The following is a 19,204-nucleotide window of genomic DNA, read 5'->3' as shown; positions in this document are numbered from 1 at the left end:
GGTACTCTCCTTGTTAAGAAGTAGCCTAACTTGTCAGCATTTGACAGATACTTGGGTCTTCCCCCACCCCTGCCATTGCTCTGTGCTGCTGTGAAATCCTCCCAACAGTGGGCACATTGGTTCCTGGCCTCCAGTTTGTTCAGTGGCATCTCTCCTCTTCCTCAGTAACAACCTGCAGTGTTACACAGTGCGGTGCAGTGCGGCGGCCGCTCGGGAGGAGGACCCGTATGTGGACACCACCCTGAAGGTTAGAGCTGGCTTATGACGGTGCAACCTAAAGATCACAGTATGAGTGCTTGCAAATTTGCTCTTCGTGTCTAAGCTTGGCAAACATAAAAGTCTTGTTTTTTTCAATTAGAATGTTGGAATGTAAAATGATAAGCATTTTGTGATTCGTGGTTTAGATGGTAATTTTTAAGATTACTTTGAAAGCATTTTACTCAGAATTTAGATATAATGCATAGTTTTAAAAATTTGGTAAAGAATATATATATAGTGTAACTTCAGAGAGAGCACTTCACAGCTATGGTATACTACAATTTTATTCATTTAATAGAAGTATTGGTGGCAATTGTATAGAGCTGTTAACAAAACAGTACAGAAATCAGTATATTCAAGAGCACAAAAGTGAATACAGCGCATTCAGATGATTTATTTATACTGTTATCAGATATGCCTTTAATTCTTTAATCGTTTTACAAAGCCTTCAGCCACTTTCCTGTAGTTCTGTAGTTTTGATCTAGTGTAAATGGATATTCTAGATCAATAACCTCAGTTTTAGTGAGTAGTAATACGCTTAGTCTCTGAAAAGCTCTTGACCGCCAGATAAACAGAGGCAGTTTTATGATGAAATTCTCTGTTTTCTGACCTTGAATTTCTGTTCTCAGAAATACGCTGATCATTTGCATCGTATTCCTCATGTGCAGTTTTACCTCCGGAGCATAAGCTGTTTGAACGGGTGTGTGTTGTGCATATCCGTGCTGTAGGGAACCCCCAAGTTATGATGGCCTCGATTTCACATGTTAATGTCCATCTGGCACCTGGAACGCCTTTTTCTGGAAAAATGAATGTTCAGTGATGATGGTGTGTAGTACTTAATGTGTCCGAGGCACTCTTCCATTATCACTGTCACCCAAATCGTGAAATGCACTGGCGTTTTCTGGAAATTGTGCCTGAGTTCTCTTTTGCTATGGGCTGCCTATCACTTTCTGCTGCTGACCAGGCTTACCGCCTACCCTCAGCCTCTTGGGAAATAAGCATCATAGCTTTCCCATGCCTTTCTGTCTGTGTTTAAGATATACACATAGCCTTTTCAGGAGGTTTTTTTTGTTTGTTTTTTTTTTGCCGTACGCGGGCCACTCACTGTTGTGGCCTCTCCCGTCGCGGAGCACAGGTTCCGGACGCACAGGCTCAGCGGCCATGGCTCACGGGCCCAGCCGCTCCGCGGCATGTGGGATCCTCCCAGACCGGGGCACGAACCCGTGTCCCCTGCATCGGCAGGCGGACTCTCAACCACTGCGCCACCAGGTCGGAGAGACATAGGCTTGTGTAGGTAGTGATGGTGGAGTGAGGGGTACATAACAGATTGAGGTAGGATCAATCTGCATTTGGAAATAAATCTCAGTTCTAGGCCTTCTCAGAGTCTCATAAAACCAGAGGGAAGGAACACAGAAGAAAGGAAGGTAGAAAAGAGGAGAGATGGGCAGCTGGTGGGGAACGCTGCCCCTGAGGCCAGTCCTCCTGAAGGTGGCAGAGGGAAGGACGGTGATCACACCTCCCGGCTCCCCCTTCCCTGCGATTCCACCATTCTGAAATCCTAGATGCCCCTGAATGAGCACACCATCATTTTGCTCCCTTGCTGACTCAGGCTTTGGGAGCTGCGGTGTCTGAGAAAGGTTTCACAACCTCAGAGTCGGGACCAAAGTACACGCGATCTTCATTTCCCTTTCCTCTGAGATTCTGGCTCAGCATCACCAAGGCCAACTTAACTATTCTTAGGAATGTAAAAAATAGATGGAGGGTTTCCCCCATGTGCTTTGTACAAAAGGGACAATGAAGATGACCTCAGAATCAAAACAGCATTAATGGAGGAGAGGGGGAGGCCTGGCAGCATCATTTTGTGAGTCGCAGAAAGAGCTCTTCCATTATCTTCCGTATCCATTCTACTTGAGTGAATGGTCCCTTATAAGGACAGGAGGCTGGCTCCTGGTCCAGGATTTCCTCCAGTTTGCCTGACACACCCCAGCCTGTTGGCTGTTCCAGGCAGTGTTCACATCTACAGAGCTAACAGAAGCCATCGGAACATGAGAGTGTTTCTTTCGTACACACGCAACCACTAAGAAACCATTTTATGTACTCTACCTGAAGTACAATGTCCTTTTATAGTGTCTCGTTTTGTCTAAAGAGGCCACTTGAACGTACCCTGAGCCAGCCCACTGTTAGTGGGGAATTTCCTGGGTGGCAGGTAATCAGCCCAGGGCTGGGCTCCTGGAGGGTCTCTGTAAGGCAGAGAGTTCCCGCAGCTTTGAGGGGCCTCAGGTGTACCCACCCTCTGCATTCCTTAAATCAAAGTCAACAGACACTAAGTAGCTCTTTGGCAGACACATGGATGAGATAGTTGGTTAAATAGTTTAGATAGGATAACCTCTTACTCTGATAAGAACAGGAATTTGAATTATTTGGGGGGAGAGTGAGGGGGAAGGAGACATTGTATCAAATACATTGATATTTGAAGATTAAAATTCATGCACTTTATTCCTTAGCTAAATTTCCGATTTTTTTTCCTTATTAGGCTTGCCCACCTGTCAGTATGGATGTCTGTGCTTTAAGAATACAGCTTTTCATAGGCTTGAAAGCCATCTGTCACTTTAAAAACCACATTATACTTCTGACCAAGGCAGACCCTGAAACAATTCCAGAGAGAAGAGAGTCACCCAAGAGGCTTCTGTAAGCATCCCCTCACCCCCAGACATTCCTGCGAAAGTTTCTGGAATGAATTGTTACTGCTATATTTTGCGTACATCTTTGTTGATATTTTTTTAAATGAAAGCTTTGAATGATCAGATAGCTTTTCTAGGTGTTCTTTTTTTCCAGAGTAAGAAAAGAAGTTTCTGATGCTCTCTATAATATCCTTTATAATTGACCTTGAACTTTTAGAAGAAGATGAAGTATAAAATTAGTTCAGTAAATATCTGTGGTGTTTTAGATAAGAAGCTAAAGGGCATGCCTTTTTTGTGTAATTAACAAGTAAGACAGAGCCTCTTATGCTGATCCAAGTGACAAGGCTCTTTATTATTTTTCTTCTTTGGTCTTTAAGTGGCTACATTTTTATCCAAAGATTATTTTCTGGTATTTCAATGAAAAAGAAATTAACAATGCATTTCTTACCTTAAAGCACATTCATGATGTATAGATTATGTGTTAATCTACCTTAGAGTAAAAGTGCATTATTCTAATCTCAGGTTGACACTTCGGTTTTTTGCTTTCACATTGTTTGGAATAGAATGCTTAATTCCAGAGTAGTTAATGCTTCTATTCGATGTTTTCTATACTGTGAACTTAGTGGTAGGGAATGCAATCTAATTTGAACAGTCCTCTATGGAAAATTAAGTAGGAAAGAAATTTATTTGCAGGGGAGGAACACAGATTGTATTTCAAGTCTAACATTGTTTTCCATTTTTAACATAAGTTTAAGCTTTTCTGAATTATTTGTGCCTGTGCTTTGTTCCACCAGCAGGAATAACCAGGTTCCCTTGGGTAACTGCTCACTTAGAGTGTGCACAAAGTGGTCTGAGACTGACTGATCCTAAAAGCTTTCTGGCAAGAGGAAAAATAGCTTGTAATCTCACACATTTGACATCTTAAAAGTATTATATATTTTTAAATGATTTTTTTAAAATTCTAATTTATTTGAAAATTCATTTGGTGTAGGGTCTGCATTTTTAAACGGTTGCATACCACAGAAAATGCATCATATAGTGAAAGCAAGAGATAAGGTAGTGCCTCCAGCAGATGTTCAGTTCTGTCTTTTGCATTTTCCCAGCAGCCCTGGCCTCATGAAGGCCATATCCAAGGCTTTCTTCCTTTTGAGGACTCTTGCCTGTTCTGTGAACTTATTGCCTATTTAACAATACTTGTGGAATGAATTGCAAATGCTTGGTTTATCAGTCCGTGAGAGTGCAGTATGTTAAATGCTGTTTGGCCTATGTAGCATTGTGCACTAATGTTCTCTAAAAATCTACTGTGTAGGTAATCAACAAAGAAAATACTAAATGAAAATGATATCATAATTACAATATTTTAGGTATCTAATATTTACCATTTAAAATTCCCGTTTATTAATAATATGTCTTATAATTCTTGTCCTTTGTTTTGCTTTTAGTTCTAGAAAAGGTACCAGTGTTAATCTCAAAACACCTCCTGTAGCTGAGGCTGGGTGGAATTTGTATATTGTGAATACGATCTCACCAGTGCAACTGTACAAAGAAATGGTATTCCTTTCAGACTTGTAATTCTTACTGGTAGAAATTTTTAGAGTCTAATTGATGACTAGAAATTGATTCTAATTATCGTACATGCAGAATGCCACAGCCAGCCAGCTTCCAGGCTCTGTCTGACAGTGCAGTGTATTATCTTCACCTTCTTGTTTTCACAGCTCCTGATATTTGAGGAGCCAGGAGAAATTCCCTTCACTAAAATAAGATTCCCTTGTTCATACCCACTCTCCTATGATAATTGATTATCCAGTCTAAACATAAGTAGCCTTTGACCTTTATTTTGAACCCTAGCAAAGAGAACCATGAAATGGAGCCGAAAGAAATCTTAGATCATATGTCCCTGTCTCACACTTCTTTGAAATATTAACAGATAGTCCCAGGGCACTGCAGCACTTGTAGCATTGTCCCATAGGCATCCTTCTTCCTCTTCTAAGAGTGACAACTGCCTACTCATCCCTGACAATTTTTATAAACTCTTTATTTTGAAATAATTTCAAACCTACAGAAAAGTTGCAAGAATAAGAATAGTACAAGTAAAACCTGTGTATTCCCCACACAGATTTGCCCATAGCCAACATTATACTCCCTTTGTTTCTCCCTCTCTTTTCTTCTGTTTTGCACTCTTGTACAAATGCGCAAGCACGCATGTATATTTTCTCCTGATCCATTGGAAGGTATATTGCAAACGTCATAGCCTAAGGCTCCTAAATATTTCAGTGCGTGTTTCCTAAGGATTGAGATATTTGCTTATATAACCACAGGACACACACATGCTTCAGAAAATTTAACAATGACACAATACTTTAGTCTATGGTTCATATTCCAGTTTTGTCAATTGACTCAATAATGGCCTAGTAGAAGCCCCCAGCACCTACTGCCCCAGGTCCAGGATCCATCAAGTAATGTATTTAACTGTCACGTCTCTTTAGCTCCTTTAATCCAGAATATGTTCACAGCCTTTCTTTGTTTTATTTAAAAATTTTTTTTTTGTTTTCTTTTGTTGAAGTATAGTTGACGTACAATATTATAAGTTACAGGTATAAACATAGTGATTCACAGTTTTGAAAGGTTATAATCCATTTGTAGTTATGATAAAATATTGGCTATATTCCCTGTGTTGTACAATATATCCTTGTAGCTTATTTATTTTATACGTAGTAGTTTGTACCTCTTAATCTCCCTCTCTTATCTTCACTGGTAAACCACTAGTTTGTTTTCTGTATCTGTGAGTCTGTGTCTTTTTGTTTTATTCACTAGCTTGTTGTATTTTTAGATTCCACTCTTTGTTTTATAACAGTTTTGAAAAATATTTCTCCCCCTGCCACCTTATAAAAATTTATTTTTTCATTTCATTTCATTTCTCATTTCATATCATTTCTCATGATTAGATTCAGGTTGTATATTCTTCTTCTTGGCCAGAACATTGTGTAGGTGACGTATCTTTCTCAGAGTATCACACTGGGAGGTGCAAAATATTCATTTCTCCTTCACTAGTAATGTTAATTTTGGTCATCGGGTGAAGGTTTTGCCTGATTTTGCCCTGGCATTTTAATGCTGATAATTTTATCAGCTTTGTTCTGTTTTCAGTCTTGCTTAATTGAAAGTCTTAGACGTCATCTAGGTGATTTGCCTACTGGAGTCTAAAAATACTGATTGACTCAGATTAGCCAGTGATAATCTTTTTTTAAATTTTATTTATTTTTAGCCGCATTGGGTCTTCATTGCTGTGCGCAGGCTTTCTCTAGTTGTGGTGAGCAGGGGCTATTCTTCGTTGTGGTGCACAGACTTCTCATTGCAGTGGCTTCTCTTGTCGCGGAGCATGAGCTCTAGGCGCTTGGGCTTCTGTAATTGCGGTACGTGGGCTCAGTAGTTGCAGCACATGGGCCCTAGAGTGCGCAGGCTTCAGTAGTTGCGGCACATGGGCTCAGTAGTTGTGGCTCGCAGGCTGTAGAGCACAGGCTCAGTAGCTGTGGCCCACGGGCTTAGTTGCTCCAAGGTACTTGGGATCTTCCCAGACCAGGGATCAAACCCACGTCCTCTGCCTTGGCAGGCAGATTCTTAACCACTGCACCACCAGGGAATTCCTAGCTAGTGATAATTTTTATAAGCCCACTGTAAGTTACAGAAATAGATGTAGCAGAACCGAAATTCACAGATTGAAACTAAGATAAAGGAAGCATACTCAATCTGAATTTGAGAAAGATTTAAATCCTAGAACTTAAAAATAAAGTTAAGGTTTTCAGATATGTTCATTAGCCTTATCAAATTGTGGTCAAATTATTGCTAAGTTAACAGTATTATTAGTGTTACAGTATTAATTGTACCTTCTCTAATGATTAGCACTGTTTAACAAGAGAATAGTTACAATCGTGTGTGTTAAACTGGCTCATAGATCGTGGGGGAAAAGAAAACCACTTTAGCTAGGCCTTATCAGAATGACAAATAACCACTTTTTATTTTTTAGGATTTAATGTGTTCAGATATTGACTTTAGTAACCAACTGGGTAGATATTCTTAAGAACTGGGAAACTTTGGGGAGATGTCTAAAGCAACATTAGCTGCTTGCCTTTTTTGTGTTAGGTAGACTACAGTAACGCCTACAAGACTGCAAAAACGCAGAGCTGCATCCACCTTCTCAGCGAGGCTCACCTGTTAGTGAGAGCTGCCCTGATGGATGCCAGTCAGCTGGAACCTGGAGAAAAAGCCGAGCTTTTAGAAGCATTTAAAGAAAGCTGTGGGCACCTTGGAGACTGCTACAGCAGGTTGGTGATGCTACTTGGAAACTTGTCAGAGAAGCCATCCTGAGCTTCAGGTGTGCTTACTAACTTTTCCAGCTCTGGCAGTTACCTGACAAATGGGAGGACGCATGAGGGGAGGTGGTTTAGTTATTCATTTATGCCACAGCATTTGTTTAGCACATCCTGTGGGTCAGGTACTGGGCTAAGCTTAGAGAGATGAGCACGACCTGTTGCCTGCCTTCAAGGACTTACAGTTTATTGGATGAGCAGTTCATGAGTCTCCCATCAGTTAATTTAGGAATTTGAAGTTTCTTTTCAGACCTTTGGGCGGGGGTGGGGCACGACCAGTGAACATCCCTGAGACAACCGTATTACTATGAGCTGTAAGGGAGAGATACTAGTTGGACACTCTGTGATTTTAACCTTAGTAGTCAGTGCTTTTATGATGTCAGAAAAGGACACTAGGATCAATAGTGATTTCTCTTTTTGAGAATGATCTTTTTTTTTATGTTAATAGATTTAATGGTAACCATTACTCAATATTTCAGCTTTTTGAGGAAACTTAAAAAAAACTTTTTAATGGAGTTATACACGTAGAAGAGTACACAAGTAATAAGTGTACAAGTCACAATAATTTTCACAAAATGAACAAATCCTGTAGCCATTGTCCAGATGAGAATGATCTTTATAATTTTTTTTCATATATAATTGTTTCCAAGGCTTACTTGACCCATGGGAGTCATTATAAATTGATAAAAGACTTTTCCTACTTATAAACACCTTATTTTAGAGCCACATTATGAATATTAAAATTCACTTAATGAATTGTTTTTGTTTTTCTTATGAGCAAGCAAAAAGAAGCTACATTAATTAGAATGACTGCAGAACAAAACTCAGGAGTATGTTCCAACTCCTAATGGCCGTAGAAAAGTATTTTGAGATTTATGTCTTCTGGAAATCATGTCTGTTTTATTATTAAATGTGTTAGACATCCAAACTTAAACATGACAAATCTGAAGTTTTTTTTTTTTTTTTTTTTTACTTCCTTCCCTTTAGGCTTGACACCCAGTATTCCCACCTCGCCTTGCCATACTATAAGATGTCTGGTTTGTCTATGGCTGAAGTTTTGGCCCGAGTGGACTGGGCATTAGAGGATGGAGCGCAGAAATACGAGAGGGGATTAATCTTTTACGTTAATCATTCACTTTATGAAAACCTGGATGAAGAATTAAGTGAAGTGAATAAGTTTTCTATTTAGTTATATCTAATATTTTTAATTTTTCATTTTAGCAATTTATTTTATGTAATTCTGTTGAGAAATCAAGTTCCAAGTATTTTTCATTGGTATTATAGTCTTTTTTTTCTAAAAAAGGTAATTAGTGTGCCCTTTTCTTCATTAATAATACTCAGAATTACAGCTTGGAAGAGAACTTATAATCATCTTCTCATACTTTCTCATTACATAGACAGGGGGGTGTGGTCCACTGTGGTTGAGTGACCTGCCCAATGTGACAGTGGCATGTCTTTAGAAGAATGACATAGAACCTGGGCTTTGCCTGCCTTCTTCTCATCTGCAGCCCTTTTCACAACCCTAGTTGCCCCACTCTCCAGGTGTCCAAAGTTTCCCTTGTGAAATCCTGGCCCAGCAACCTTCAGACATTATTAAGGATCATTTTTAGCTCCTCATGTATTTTTAAAGAGTTGAATGCCAGTATGCAAAGTTGGGTATTGTGATACCAAGTGTTTTAAGGTTTTAAGAGAAATGAAATTTTCTCTTATAAATGTTAAGTATATTTTGTACATTAAATATAAGTAAATTTTGTATTAAGCAGTAATTTTCTATAATGGACTTTTGAGTATAATTTAATCCAATATTTGTTTTCTTCTTCTGAACTCTTGTTAAAATTAGAAATGCTGGACACAACTTAGTATACACTTTCCCTGCTTTTTCTTCATTATAACTCAGCAAAGAGATCACTTTAGGTCATCTCAGCTCTCCCACGCTATCACCATCAACTCTCTTTTTAAATCGAAGCATAGTACTGTAATTTTATCTTAATTGGAATGTTTGTATCTTGGCTTTTTATCCTTTTTTTTTTTTTTTTGCTGATTTTGTTGCTTTCTATCAGCTGACTGACCTTTTATTTCTTGTTTACGCTCACCAAAGGAATTGGCAGCAAAAGTGGTTCAGATGTTTTATGTCGCTGAGCCGAAGCAACTGCCCCATATTCTCTGTAGTCCTTCTATGAAGAATATTGATCCTTTAACTGCCATAAGCTATTTAAGGAAGCTGGATACTTCTGGATTTTCATCAGTCTTAGTGACATTGACCAAGGCAGCAGTGGCTTTGAAAATGAGAGATCTTGACATGCACAGAAATGAAATGAAAAGCCATTCAGAGGTATGGTGCCCTTCCTGGTATTAACAGCAAGCTAAAATAGGACTCAGTGGTCCTGAGGTGTTTAGTTTTCTTCTGGCTTCTGTGTAGCTCATTTTTTTCTTAGTTGTAAAGGAAGATAGACTTAGTCTTAAAAAGGAAGTGGCCCAAAGTGGGAGTGCTTGGGCTTTGGATTTGGCAAATGAAAAAGAAAAAATGAAAGATAAATGGCAGCAATGGGTATCCAAAGACTTTTCAACGTAGTTTCAGGTATGTTCAGAACACAGTGCTTGGCAGTGAAGAGTATACAGGCTCTGCCCTGAGCTGACAGTCTGACCTGGCACGAGGGGGTGATGTGGTTTGTCCCTGAAAACAGAACAGTGATGTATAATCAAGTACAGCAAGTAGGTTATTAGCCTTGAGTCTTAGGAATCCAGTAGTTGCAGAAATAGCCTGCATCTGGGAAGATCACAAATGACTGTGTGGGAGATTAGGCATTTGAATGGGGTATCCAAGAAAAGGTAGCTTCCCGTTGGAAAAGAGGCCATTTAGGGATATAAGCCAAAAAAGTTAATCAGTAGAGAAAGAAATTAAGAAGTGACATGAATTGAGCACTTATTATGTCTCAGGTTAGCACTGAGATGTCCTCTACTTTGAAGAGTAGAATTCTAGAAAGATGAATTTTCTTTTCATAATTTTGAAACATCCTATATAGACCTCAATTTAAAGCTGTCTACAAAATAGGACATCTTGATGCTTAATTAAGTAATAATAACTTCTACAAAGACAGTTACCAATGATGTCCTTAGAACTTGTCTTTGTAAAGAAAAAATTAAGATTACAATAAATTATTAATGGCTTATCACTGATTCTTGAATTCACTAGCGTGTATTTCCAAGATGAACGCAATGTTTATCCTGTTCCTAAATTTTTTTTTATCTGAAGATGAAGTTGGTATGTGGCTTCATTCTGGAACCTCGGCTGTTGATTCAACAGAGGAAAGGACAGATTGTTCCAACTGAATTTGCAGTTCAGTTGAAGGAGACTCAGCCTGGATTGCTTGTGGCTTCAGTCCTTGGCTTACAGAAGAACAACAAAATTGGAATTGAAGAAGCAGATTCCTTCTTTAAGGTTTGTCACTTTGAAAATGCAATTGTTCTGGATGGCCTGATGAAGTTGGTGGGGGAACGGGGAGCAGAATAAGAGAAGTGAGTTTTCATTTGTTTATTGAAAAATGAGACTTACACATAACCACTTATAAAAGTACAGATTAAAAAAATGTATCTAGAAAAATTCTGTTCATGCAACCTGGAGTCTGTTAAAATGTCTAAATTCGCTTTTGCCACGGCACTAATGCTAGAGATAAATTATTGAATACATGGCCCACATGATGGAGTGCTGTTCAGACCAGCTGTAACTTGATCAGTACTATATTTATCTGCGCTATGGGGGCTTGTTTCACTGTTCTCAAGGTGCTTTGTGGTAAAGATGAAGATACGATTCCTCAGCTCTTAGTAGACTTTTGGGAAGCTCAGCTGGTAGCGTGTCTCCCAGATGTGGTACTTCAGGAACTCTTTTTCAAGCTCACATCACAGTACATCTGGAGATTATCTAAGAGGCAGCCACCTGACACCACACCATTGAGAACATCAGAGGATCTGGTAAGATAATGGAATAGTACAGTGAATTAAACTTTATGTACATTACACATTATGATAATGACCCTTATTTTTTTGTTTGTTTGTTTTTGGGGTTTTTTGTGTGTGTTTTATGTTTTTGTTAAATTTTTATTTCTTTTTATTTTAATTTTTGTTGACCCTTCTTATTTTTAACAGCATAAAATCAGTCGTAATTCATATTACTGGATATCTTTTTTTTTTTTTTTTTTTTTTGCGATACGTGGGCCTCTCACTGTTGTGGCCTCTCCCGTTGCGGAGCACAGGCTCCGGACGCGCAGGCTCAGTGGCCATGGCTCACGGGCCCAGCCGCTCCGCGGCATGTGGGATCCTCGCGGACCAGGGCACGAACCCGTGTCCCCTGCATCGGCAGGCGGACTCTCAACCACTGTGCCACCAGGGAAGCCCTACCGGATATCTTTTTAAAGCAAGAGTTAAAAATACATTTAAAACTTGTCTGTGAGTGAAGTTACCCACATTTTAAACATTTTTGTATCCTAAAGAGCGCCTTCTACTGCTCCTATATTACTTACCTACAGTGGTACTTCAGTAGCCAAAGTGTGGGAGAAAGGGCTTTTCCCCAAATCCATCTGTGCTCCCTTAGGCGAGAGTCATGAAGCGGAACATGAGAGAAGAGACATCTGCAGACCTCCCTGCTGGGAGAGGAACTGCAGAAGGCTTGTGGGAGAGAGACTTCCTTACCAGACTTCCATTCCCTGTCAGCTGCACAGACAAGAGCTGTTCCGCAGTCTGCAGCAGCCCTAACAACTCTACTCTTATCCTTCCTGTTCACCCCGACCCCTGGCAGCCCCTTTGTCCCTCACAGTGACAGAGTCGCTAATGTGGGTTTGCTTGAATAAGGGAGTCTTTATGGGAATTGTCTTGAGAACTTACGGAAGAGATTTTGCCTCCCAAGGAAAGTAGTAGAAATAAAAATTATTTTCAGTATTACTGTTAATTTTTTTTTGAGCGTAATTAGCTTAAAGGAAGTATTGCTCTTTTTGTGAGAAAGTGTCTCTTTGCAGTTTTTTGAAAGTTAAAATATTAGGAAATATTTAGTGAGGATTTATTCAGTGAGAAGCAGCAAAACTAAAACCTTTTCCAGGGGAATACATTCTAAGACTTTCTTCCCATTACCAGGAAAATGTATACCTAATTTTGGGACACGGCAGAATGTTAGGGATTGCTTGCTGTTTGTGGGATGGATGAAGAAAGTCTTGTTTTGTTGTATCTTTGTTTATGATAAATTTCTTTTACATTTTAGATAAACACCTGTAGTCATTATGGCTTAATCAGTCCGTGGGTTAATGTCTTAATATCATCTGAATCCTTGGCTGATAAAAATTATATGGAAGACCTTTCAAAATTACAGGTAAATAAAAATGCCTCCTTTTCTTATGAATATGCATATTACCATATAGTCTAGGACTTAAATTTGGTAAGACCCTGGGTGTCCAGTTAATTTAGAGTGTATAATTCTGGGGACAGAATCTATAGTTAGGCATACTCAAGAGCTGTGGAGGGAATTCCTGCCTCTGCCTGAAACTGCTGACAGGAAGTCTGGTCCTGTTGCCAGTTGGTGAGTGAGCTTCCAAGTCCTGTGACTCTTGCCTCATTCTCAGGACTTGCTTGAAAACACGTTGTGAAATGAAAGTATGGCAAATGTTTCACGGTGTTTTCATTGACGAGATTCACTTTTATTTTAGTGTTCACTCACACAGTTTAGGCCTCTAGCCCAAACCAAGCACTGCTGTCTGTCTTATAGGACATAGGTCAAAGTAGCTAGCTTATCTGGCTCCTGAAAGGATTTTTTAAAAAGTAAGAAACGTGATCAAGAGAATGCAGACCATCCTGCAAGAATTCTGAACGTGAATGTTTTCGACTGAGAATGAGAAATAAAGTCCACATTTGACTTGGTGGATTGGGCTGGGCTCAATGTGGATGTGATTTTGTTTAATGTAATGAGTGGCCCAAGGACTGAGTATAATCCTCACATCTGTTGTGTTTGGTCTTCCCAGTGTAGCTGTCAACATATGAAAATTGAGATTTCAAATTCAGAATTTTGAGTTTCAAGTTTCTCTTTGAGAAACTCAGCAGAACTTTCATTCAGCAGTAACCCTGGGCCCTCACTGCCTGAGACCTGAAGGTCGGAGCCACCTACTGGCTCCCCTCCTTGGGCAGTGCTCGTGCTGTCCTGTCTGCCACAGTTCCACCTCCATGTCTCCCTGGTCCAGATTCAGTGTCTGGCATCCATTTTCCTTATACTCAGCCGCCTTCGTGCGTTTTCATCATCTGGTTTTCATCGTCTGGTTTGACCTTGTTAAGCTTTTGAGTGTGCAACCCCTGATTTACTCTGGGAACTTAGTGGAAGTGTGGTTATTGCTTATAGAAACCAAAATGTCAAATTGGGGATGGGGTGTCAGGATGCGAAGCTCAAGAGACCATATTGCTTAGTCTTTTAGCCTCTAGACAGCCTGTGATGTCACCAGGAATGGAGTTACTTACATTTTTTTTTTAATTGCCAAAGGCGGTTCTTGTCGGTTCTTATCTCTAGTACCCTTATGCTACAGAGGCTGCCGAGCACTTCGTCTCAGATTTGTTCATTCCACAAATATTCCTCAATCATGAACTGTAAATGTGATTGAGGTACAGCATTGGATGAGGCAGGCGAGACCTTGCCCTCCTATAATGTATGTACTAATTACATATTTAAAATGCTAATTGTAATAAGTGCTTTAAAATATCCCCTGATAAATCTTCAAAGCATATTTATAATCTCTGCTTGAAAAAGTATAATTCAGTGATCTTTAGAATCCATTTTAAGGTATTTAAAAAGGGTATCTTGGGGCTTCCCTGGTGGCGCAGTGGTTAAGAATCTGCCTGCCAGTGCAGGGAACACGGGTTCGATCCCTGGTCCTGGAACATCCCACATGCCGCGGAGCAACTAAGCCCATGCGCCACAACTACTGAAGCCCACATGCCTAGAGCCCGTGGTCCGCAACAAGAGAAGCCACTGCAATGAGAAGCCCACGCACCACAACAAAGAGTAGCCCCCTCTCGCCGCAACTGGAGAAAGCCCGCGTGCAGCAACGAAGACCCAAGGCAGCCAAAAATAAATAATAATAAAATAAATAAATTTATAAAAAATAAAAATAAATAAATAAAAAGGGTATCTTCTTTCTGGGAATCCTTGCCATTAAAGGATAGAAAGTTGAGTCAGTCTAAACTTTTCTAAATCCTTTTCCTAATTATAACTCTTTCTAAATTATCTGGGGTCAATTAGTCTTAGTCATTAAGAAAAAACTAACCATCAAGAAACAAAAAGATCTCACCTGCTCTTACCTAGAGGAATGGGGGGTCGGTTCAGAATCACTTGGAGAGCTTTTTCAAAATTGTATGTCTCCCCTCTACCCACCAGCTCACCACCACCACACAGATTTGAGATAAATCTTTGTCCCTTGTTCTTAATCACTGTAATAGTATATTTGTGCAAGAATTAAAAACAATCTATAAATCATCTGTGTGTCAAAAAGCCACTATTCAGAATGACACAGTAACTAGTAAGTGCCCTGCCTTTTACCAGAATTGTCCTGGTCCCCTCCCCCTGCCTCCTCCTTGCCATCCACCCCTCTTAGAGCCACAGGTGTGACTATGTAGAGAATTCTGTGGGTTCCAGCCCTGCAGAGTCAGCTGAGCCTGAGGGATCTAGATCAGAAAAGGGAATAAATAGTGCCTGTGTTCGGGGTGGAGAGTCCATTTCCAATATTGAAAAAAGGAAAGGAACACACTGCTAAGAAACAGACAACACTAAGAGTATTTTAAAGAGTAGTGGTAACCTGTGGGCCGTTTTTTATCCAGTGATATATGTGTTGTCTGGTGCTTCTCATTTTGAGGATTTTTGTTTGTTTTGGTCGCCCTGTGTGGCTTTGGTATCTTAGTCCCCCGACCACAGATTGAACCCGCGCCCTCAGCAGTGCAAGTGCGGAGTCCTAACCACTGGACCGCCAAGAAATTCCCTGGTGTTTCTTATTTTTAAACCTCTTGATGATACGGATATAACTACTTAAAAGTTCATGGGTAACCCATTTTGTACCAAGCTTTGACTCATTTCACTTTAACCACCTTATTTCATATTTGCTATCTTATTGTCAGGAAATTTTTCAGATGGAGGTGAATATTAAACTGGCAGGAAGGAAAGGGACCAACCTTACTCTCCTAGCCATTGCTTGGTAGATATTTGGAATAAAATCACGATGCTGACTGTAAATGGATAGTTCATGTTCCATGTCCTCCTGTGAGTCTGAGAAGATGCTGCAGTAAAAAGGATACAAGAAGAAGAAAATCAGGATATGAGCATTTCATTTTTTATCCAGAAGAAAGGGAAAGCAGAGATTATTTTGGTGGCAGAATCAAAAGTAGTATTTATAGTTTAAATGTTTAAAAGTAAAATATTGTCAAGTTCTGACTACTGAAATAATAGCTGCTCAGTGTCATTCAGGTTGTAGCAAATGGTATTGATACAAATTATTAGGTTCTTAACGATTGCTGTAGTTTTCTTAAATGTGAAATTTTATTTTTGGTTCTTTGTGTAGTGCATGCTTATTATTAGAAACCTTGGAAAATACAGGGAAGTGTGAAAAAGAAAGTTGGCTTTGTCCTCCCATTCCAGTGAACTGGTCTCTGTTTCAAATTTCGATGCTCTTTCAAAGGCATTTCTAGATGTGCATGTACCTATGTAGACTTTATACAACTGACCATGTTCTGAATATAATTTTGTATTGAGATTTTTTACTAATTTTATCATGAGCATTTTGTCCTTTGAAAACAATTTTGATAGCTATAAAATATACCATCATTTGAATATATCATAATTTATTTACTCATCCCTTCTTATTTAATGCTTAGATTTCTTCTAGTTTTTCAGTATTATAAATATTCTTGAGGTGAACATCATTGGACATAAATCTTGACCACCATGTTGATTCTATCCTAAGGATAGAATCTTAAAGCATTCGCATTAGTTTAAACTTAGTCTATTCAGAGCAAACACAATCATGTTATTTTAAAAAATCATAGCTTTGTATTAAACAGATTTTTTTTTTTAAACTAGAGGTGGTTTCAAGATTATTTAATACTTTGGTCTAATTAGACTTACTAAGTAAATACATGCGTGTGCTCTAAAATTACATTCTTTTTTTTTTTTTTGGCAAGTGAGATTTATTCTTTTTAAAAACTGTATTCTGTATGTTGTGCTTTAGTTTTTTGGGTGCCTCATTCCATAACATTTCACTTTTCTGTTCATAGTCTCTCATATGTGGTCCTTCATTTGACATAGCTTCCATTATTCCATTCTTGGAGCCACTCTCAGAAGACACTGTTGCTGGCCTCAGCGTCCATGTTCTGTGTCGTACGCGTTTGGAAGAGTATGAACGGTGCATAGACAGGCTGTTAGAGAGATGCCCGGAGGCAGTCATCCCATATGCTAATCATGAACTGAAAGAAGAGAATCGGGTATGCTTTTCAGATTACGGTTTTAGGCTTTATCAGTGATAATCAAATGTTAATCTTGTCGCCTTATCTGCAAAATGGGGACAAATTATGCCAGTCCAACCTCACAGGGCTGTGTGGCTTAAAAGAGCATATATGTTACATGTTTTGAATACCATTAGAGGCTGTTAAAATTTATGGTGCTTGTATGTTATCTTCACTAAAGGTCTCTTGTTTGGCGATGAAGTAGGCTATTACCTGAAGATTTGGAAAACATAATACATGATGGGAAAATTCTTTGTGGACTATCTGGTCTTTAGAAATTAGAAGAGTTTTTGACTTTAGAACTTTCTTGCTACCTAAGAGATGAAAACAAGACACGTCTATGTTTCTTCTTGAAAATAGCGGTGTACATATGTACAGTGTATATATTATTAGATTTTCAAGTTACAGATCTGACTTTTATGCTCTAGCTTAAGCAGAAGACTGACTGTTCTAACAAAGTCTGTTCCTTAACCAAGATGATGTATTTTTGCCCTGGGCTTCCCTGCACAATCTTTTCCTTCTTGTTGGAAATCTGAGTGTAAAATGCATCAAACTTAAAAAGTATTCATTTTTCCCTAAGATAGACTTTGTGGTGGAAAAAGCTGCTGCCTGAACTTTGTCAGAGAGTAAAATGTGGTGGAGAGAAATACCAACTTTACTTATCATCACTAAAAGGTAAAATAATCTCTTTTGCTTGATTATAAATTGAGTTGAGGGTACTCATTTCCATAACTGGCTGAAGCCTTGCTGTCTCTCGTTTTTCATGTGATTCTCAAGTGTGGGGAAGAGGGTCTTCGCAGAATCAACTGGAGAGCTTATTTTTAACATTCATGTGCTCCCGCCACCACATTTGATATTCATTTATCTCTTTTAGCTCTAGAGCTGATGCTTTTAAGTTAATCTTTCCAGACACTTAACAAAGTATCACAGTCAGAGAAACTCACAGCTTCAGTATTTTAAAAATTGGAATAGCCATTAAAGTCCGTTTTATATTAATGGTCTGGGTGCTTAATTTACTTCATGTAGGAAATTAAAATTATTATCATTATTAATCATAATTGTAAGCAAGTACTGAGGAATGATAAATTTCTCAAAGATTTAGAAGTGTAGTGTGTCTAAATTATGCAGTATTTTACAGCGTAGGTAGTTATTGTTTGAATTTTTATAATTCATAGTCATTTATAAATCTTGATAGCTATATGGTTATCAGTTTCGCTACTCTTGTGTGTTAATATCACCAGTTAATGGTTGGCCTGATGACAAAGGTATGGTTATATTGATACCAGTGTGCATAAAATATTAGAAGTTGACAGTGTTGGAATTGTATTTTCCAGCTGAGGGAATTGACTTTCAAAGTGTTAGGCAAAGCCAAGTGGCCATTGGATGGTGTTTTTCTGGAAATTCCCATTAAGTTGTATGTTTTTGATTGGGAAGACAATCAAATTGGGAGGGGCCTTTGTACTATTTGTCCTACCCACCTCTCTGAGTGATTTTTTGGTTGTCAGAAGGTGGAAGCTTCAGGTGTTTGATTGCCCAGCCCCATCTGCACCAAATTTATCACATAAATTTGAACTGATTATTCTTGTTGGTCGATCACTTTCCGGTACAGATAGCCCACGTCTTCACACCCCGGTAACATCATTATCTTAGTCAAACGACTCTTTCTTCATCCTTTTCTGATCCACACCCACAAACTCATAACTACCCCCTAATCTTTCCTCCAAATGTTCCATTTTTCTGTGTCTTTAATATGCGTGTATTCACACACATGTGCATGTATGTATGTGTGTGGCTTATGGGAACTAAATGCTGTGTGTGATTTACCTTTATTGTAATACCTCCAGAGCTGGTATAGTGTTTTATTCATTTTTCATGATGCACTTTCCTTGCCAGCAATTGCTTCTCCATATGGAGTATTCTATAACTATTGATGGATTTGAAGGGAAGACACCTGAATAACCTCAGGTCCGTTTTCATGGGGAGTCTCTCTGTTGGCAGCTGTGGTATACCAAGAAGGGACCAGGATTGGAATTAGGAGAATTGGAACTGAGTTCCAAGTCTGCTACTTACTGAGTATCCTGAAGCAAGCCAGTTCTTTTAATTGCCTGGGACCAATGGGAGGTTCAGGACTGACTCTAGAGTAAAATGTTAGGCAAAAATTGCAAGATGGTGAGGTTGGAGATGGAGGTCAGGGACTTACATAATATGCTTAGGAGCTTGGATTTCTTGCTCTCTAATGCAGCATTCCTCAGCCTTGTCACTGCTGACATCTTGGACCAGATAATTTGTGTGTAGGTGCCCCCTGTGCATTTTAGGGTGTTACCAGCATCCCTGGCCTCTACTCACTAAATACACTAAATACCAGTAGCACTTGCCCAGTTAAAA

The 19,204-nt window shown here is 39.1% G+C and overlaps 2 protein-coding genes across 8 annotated transcripts in view; one reads left to right on the top strand and one right to left on the bottom strand.

Moving 5' to 3' along the window:
- The window catches only part of HPS3 (HPS3 biogenesis of lysosomal organelles complex 2 subunit 1), a 65,029-nt gene that overhangs the window by 43,479 nt on the left and 2,346 nt on the right, over positions 1-19,204 (top strand). For 3 of the 6 annotated variants that reach the window (XM_029214556.1, XM_029214555.1, XM_029214554.1), the window contains exons 6-16: positions 166-247; positions 2,792-2,946; positions 4,382-4,490; positions 7,077-7,258; positions 8,291-8,471; positions 9,402-9,635; positions 10,557-10,742; positions 11,084-11,272; positions 12,552-12,659; positions 16,592-16,798; positions 17,404-17,494. In XM_029214556.1, coding sequence (XP_029070389.1) covers positions 166-247; positions 2,792-2,946; positions 4,382-4,490; positions 7,077-7,258; positions 8,291-8,471; positions 9,402-9,635; positions 10,557-10,742; positions 11,084-11,272; positions 12,552-12,659; positions 16,592-16,798; positions 17,404-17,494 — 1,724 coding nt within the window. Of the gene's footprint in view, positions 1-165; positions 248-2,791; positions 2,947-4,381; positions 4,491-7,076; positions 7,259-8,290; positions 8,472-9,401; positions 9,636-10,556; positions 10,743-11,083; positions 11,273-12,551; positions 12,660-16,591; positions 16,799-17,399; positions 17,495-19,204 lie in introns of all 6 variants that reach the window. The other 3 variants (XR_003792351.1, XR_003792352.1, XR_003792353.1) reach the window with 3 other exon arrangements.
- The window catches only part of CP (ceruloplasmin), a 66,558-nt gene continuing 58,371 nt past the window's right edge, over positions 11,018-19,204 (bottom strand). The window contains exons 19-20 of one of the 2 annotated variants that reach the window (XM_029214552.1): positions 15,494-15,598; positions 11,018-11,269 (exon numbers count right to left, since the gene is read on the bottom strand). In XM_029214552.1, coding sequence (XP_029070385.1) covers positions 15,495-15,598 — 104 coding nt within the window. In that variant the 3' untranslated portion in view covers positions 11,018-11,269; position 15,494. Of the gene's footprint in view, positions 11,270-15,493; positions 15,599-19,204 lie in introns of those variants that run through there. The other variant, XR_003792350.1, reaches the window with a different exon arrangement.

This window comes from Monodon monoceros, unplaced genomic scaffold, assembly GCF_005190385.1.
Source record: "Monodon monoceros isolate NGI ecotype Baffin Bay Population unplaced genomic scaffold, NGI_Narwhal_1 Super_Scaffold_11, whole genome shotgun sequence".
NCBI classification, from domain to species: Eukaryota; Metazoa; Chordata; class Mammalia; order Artiodactyla; family Monodontidae; genus Monodon; species Monodon monoceros.
Note: the sequence above shows the minus strand (reverse complement) of the source record. Positions and strands in the feature narration are given on the sequence as shown.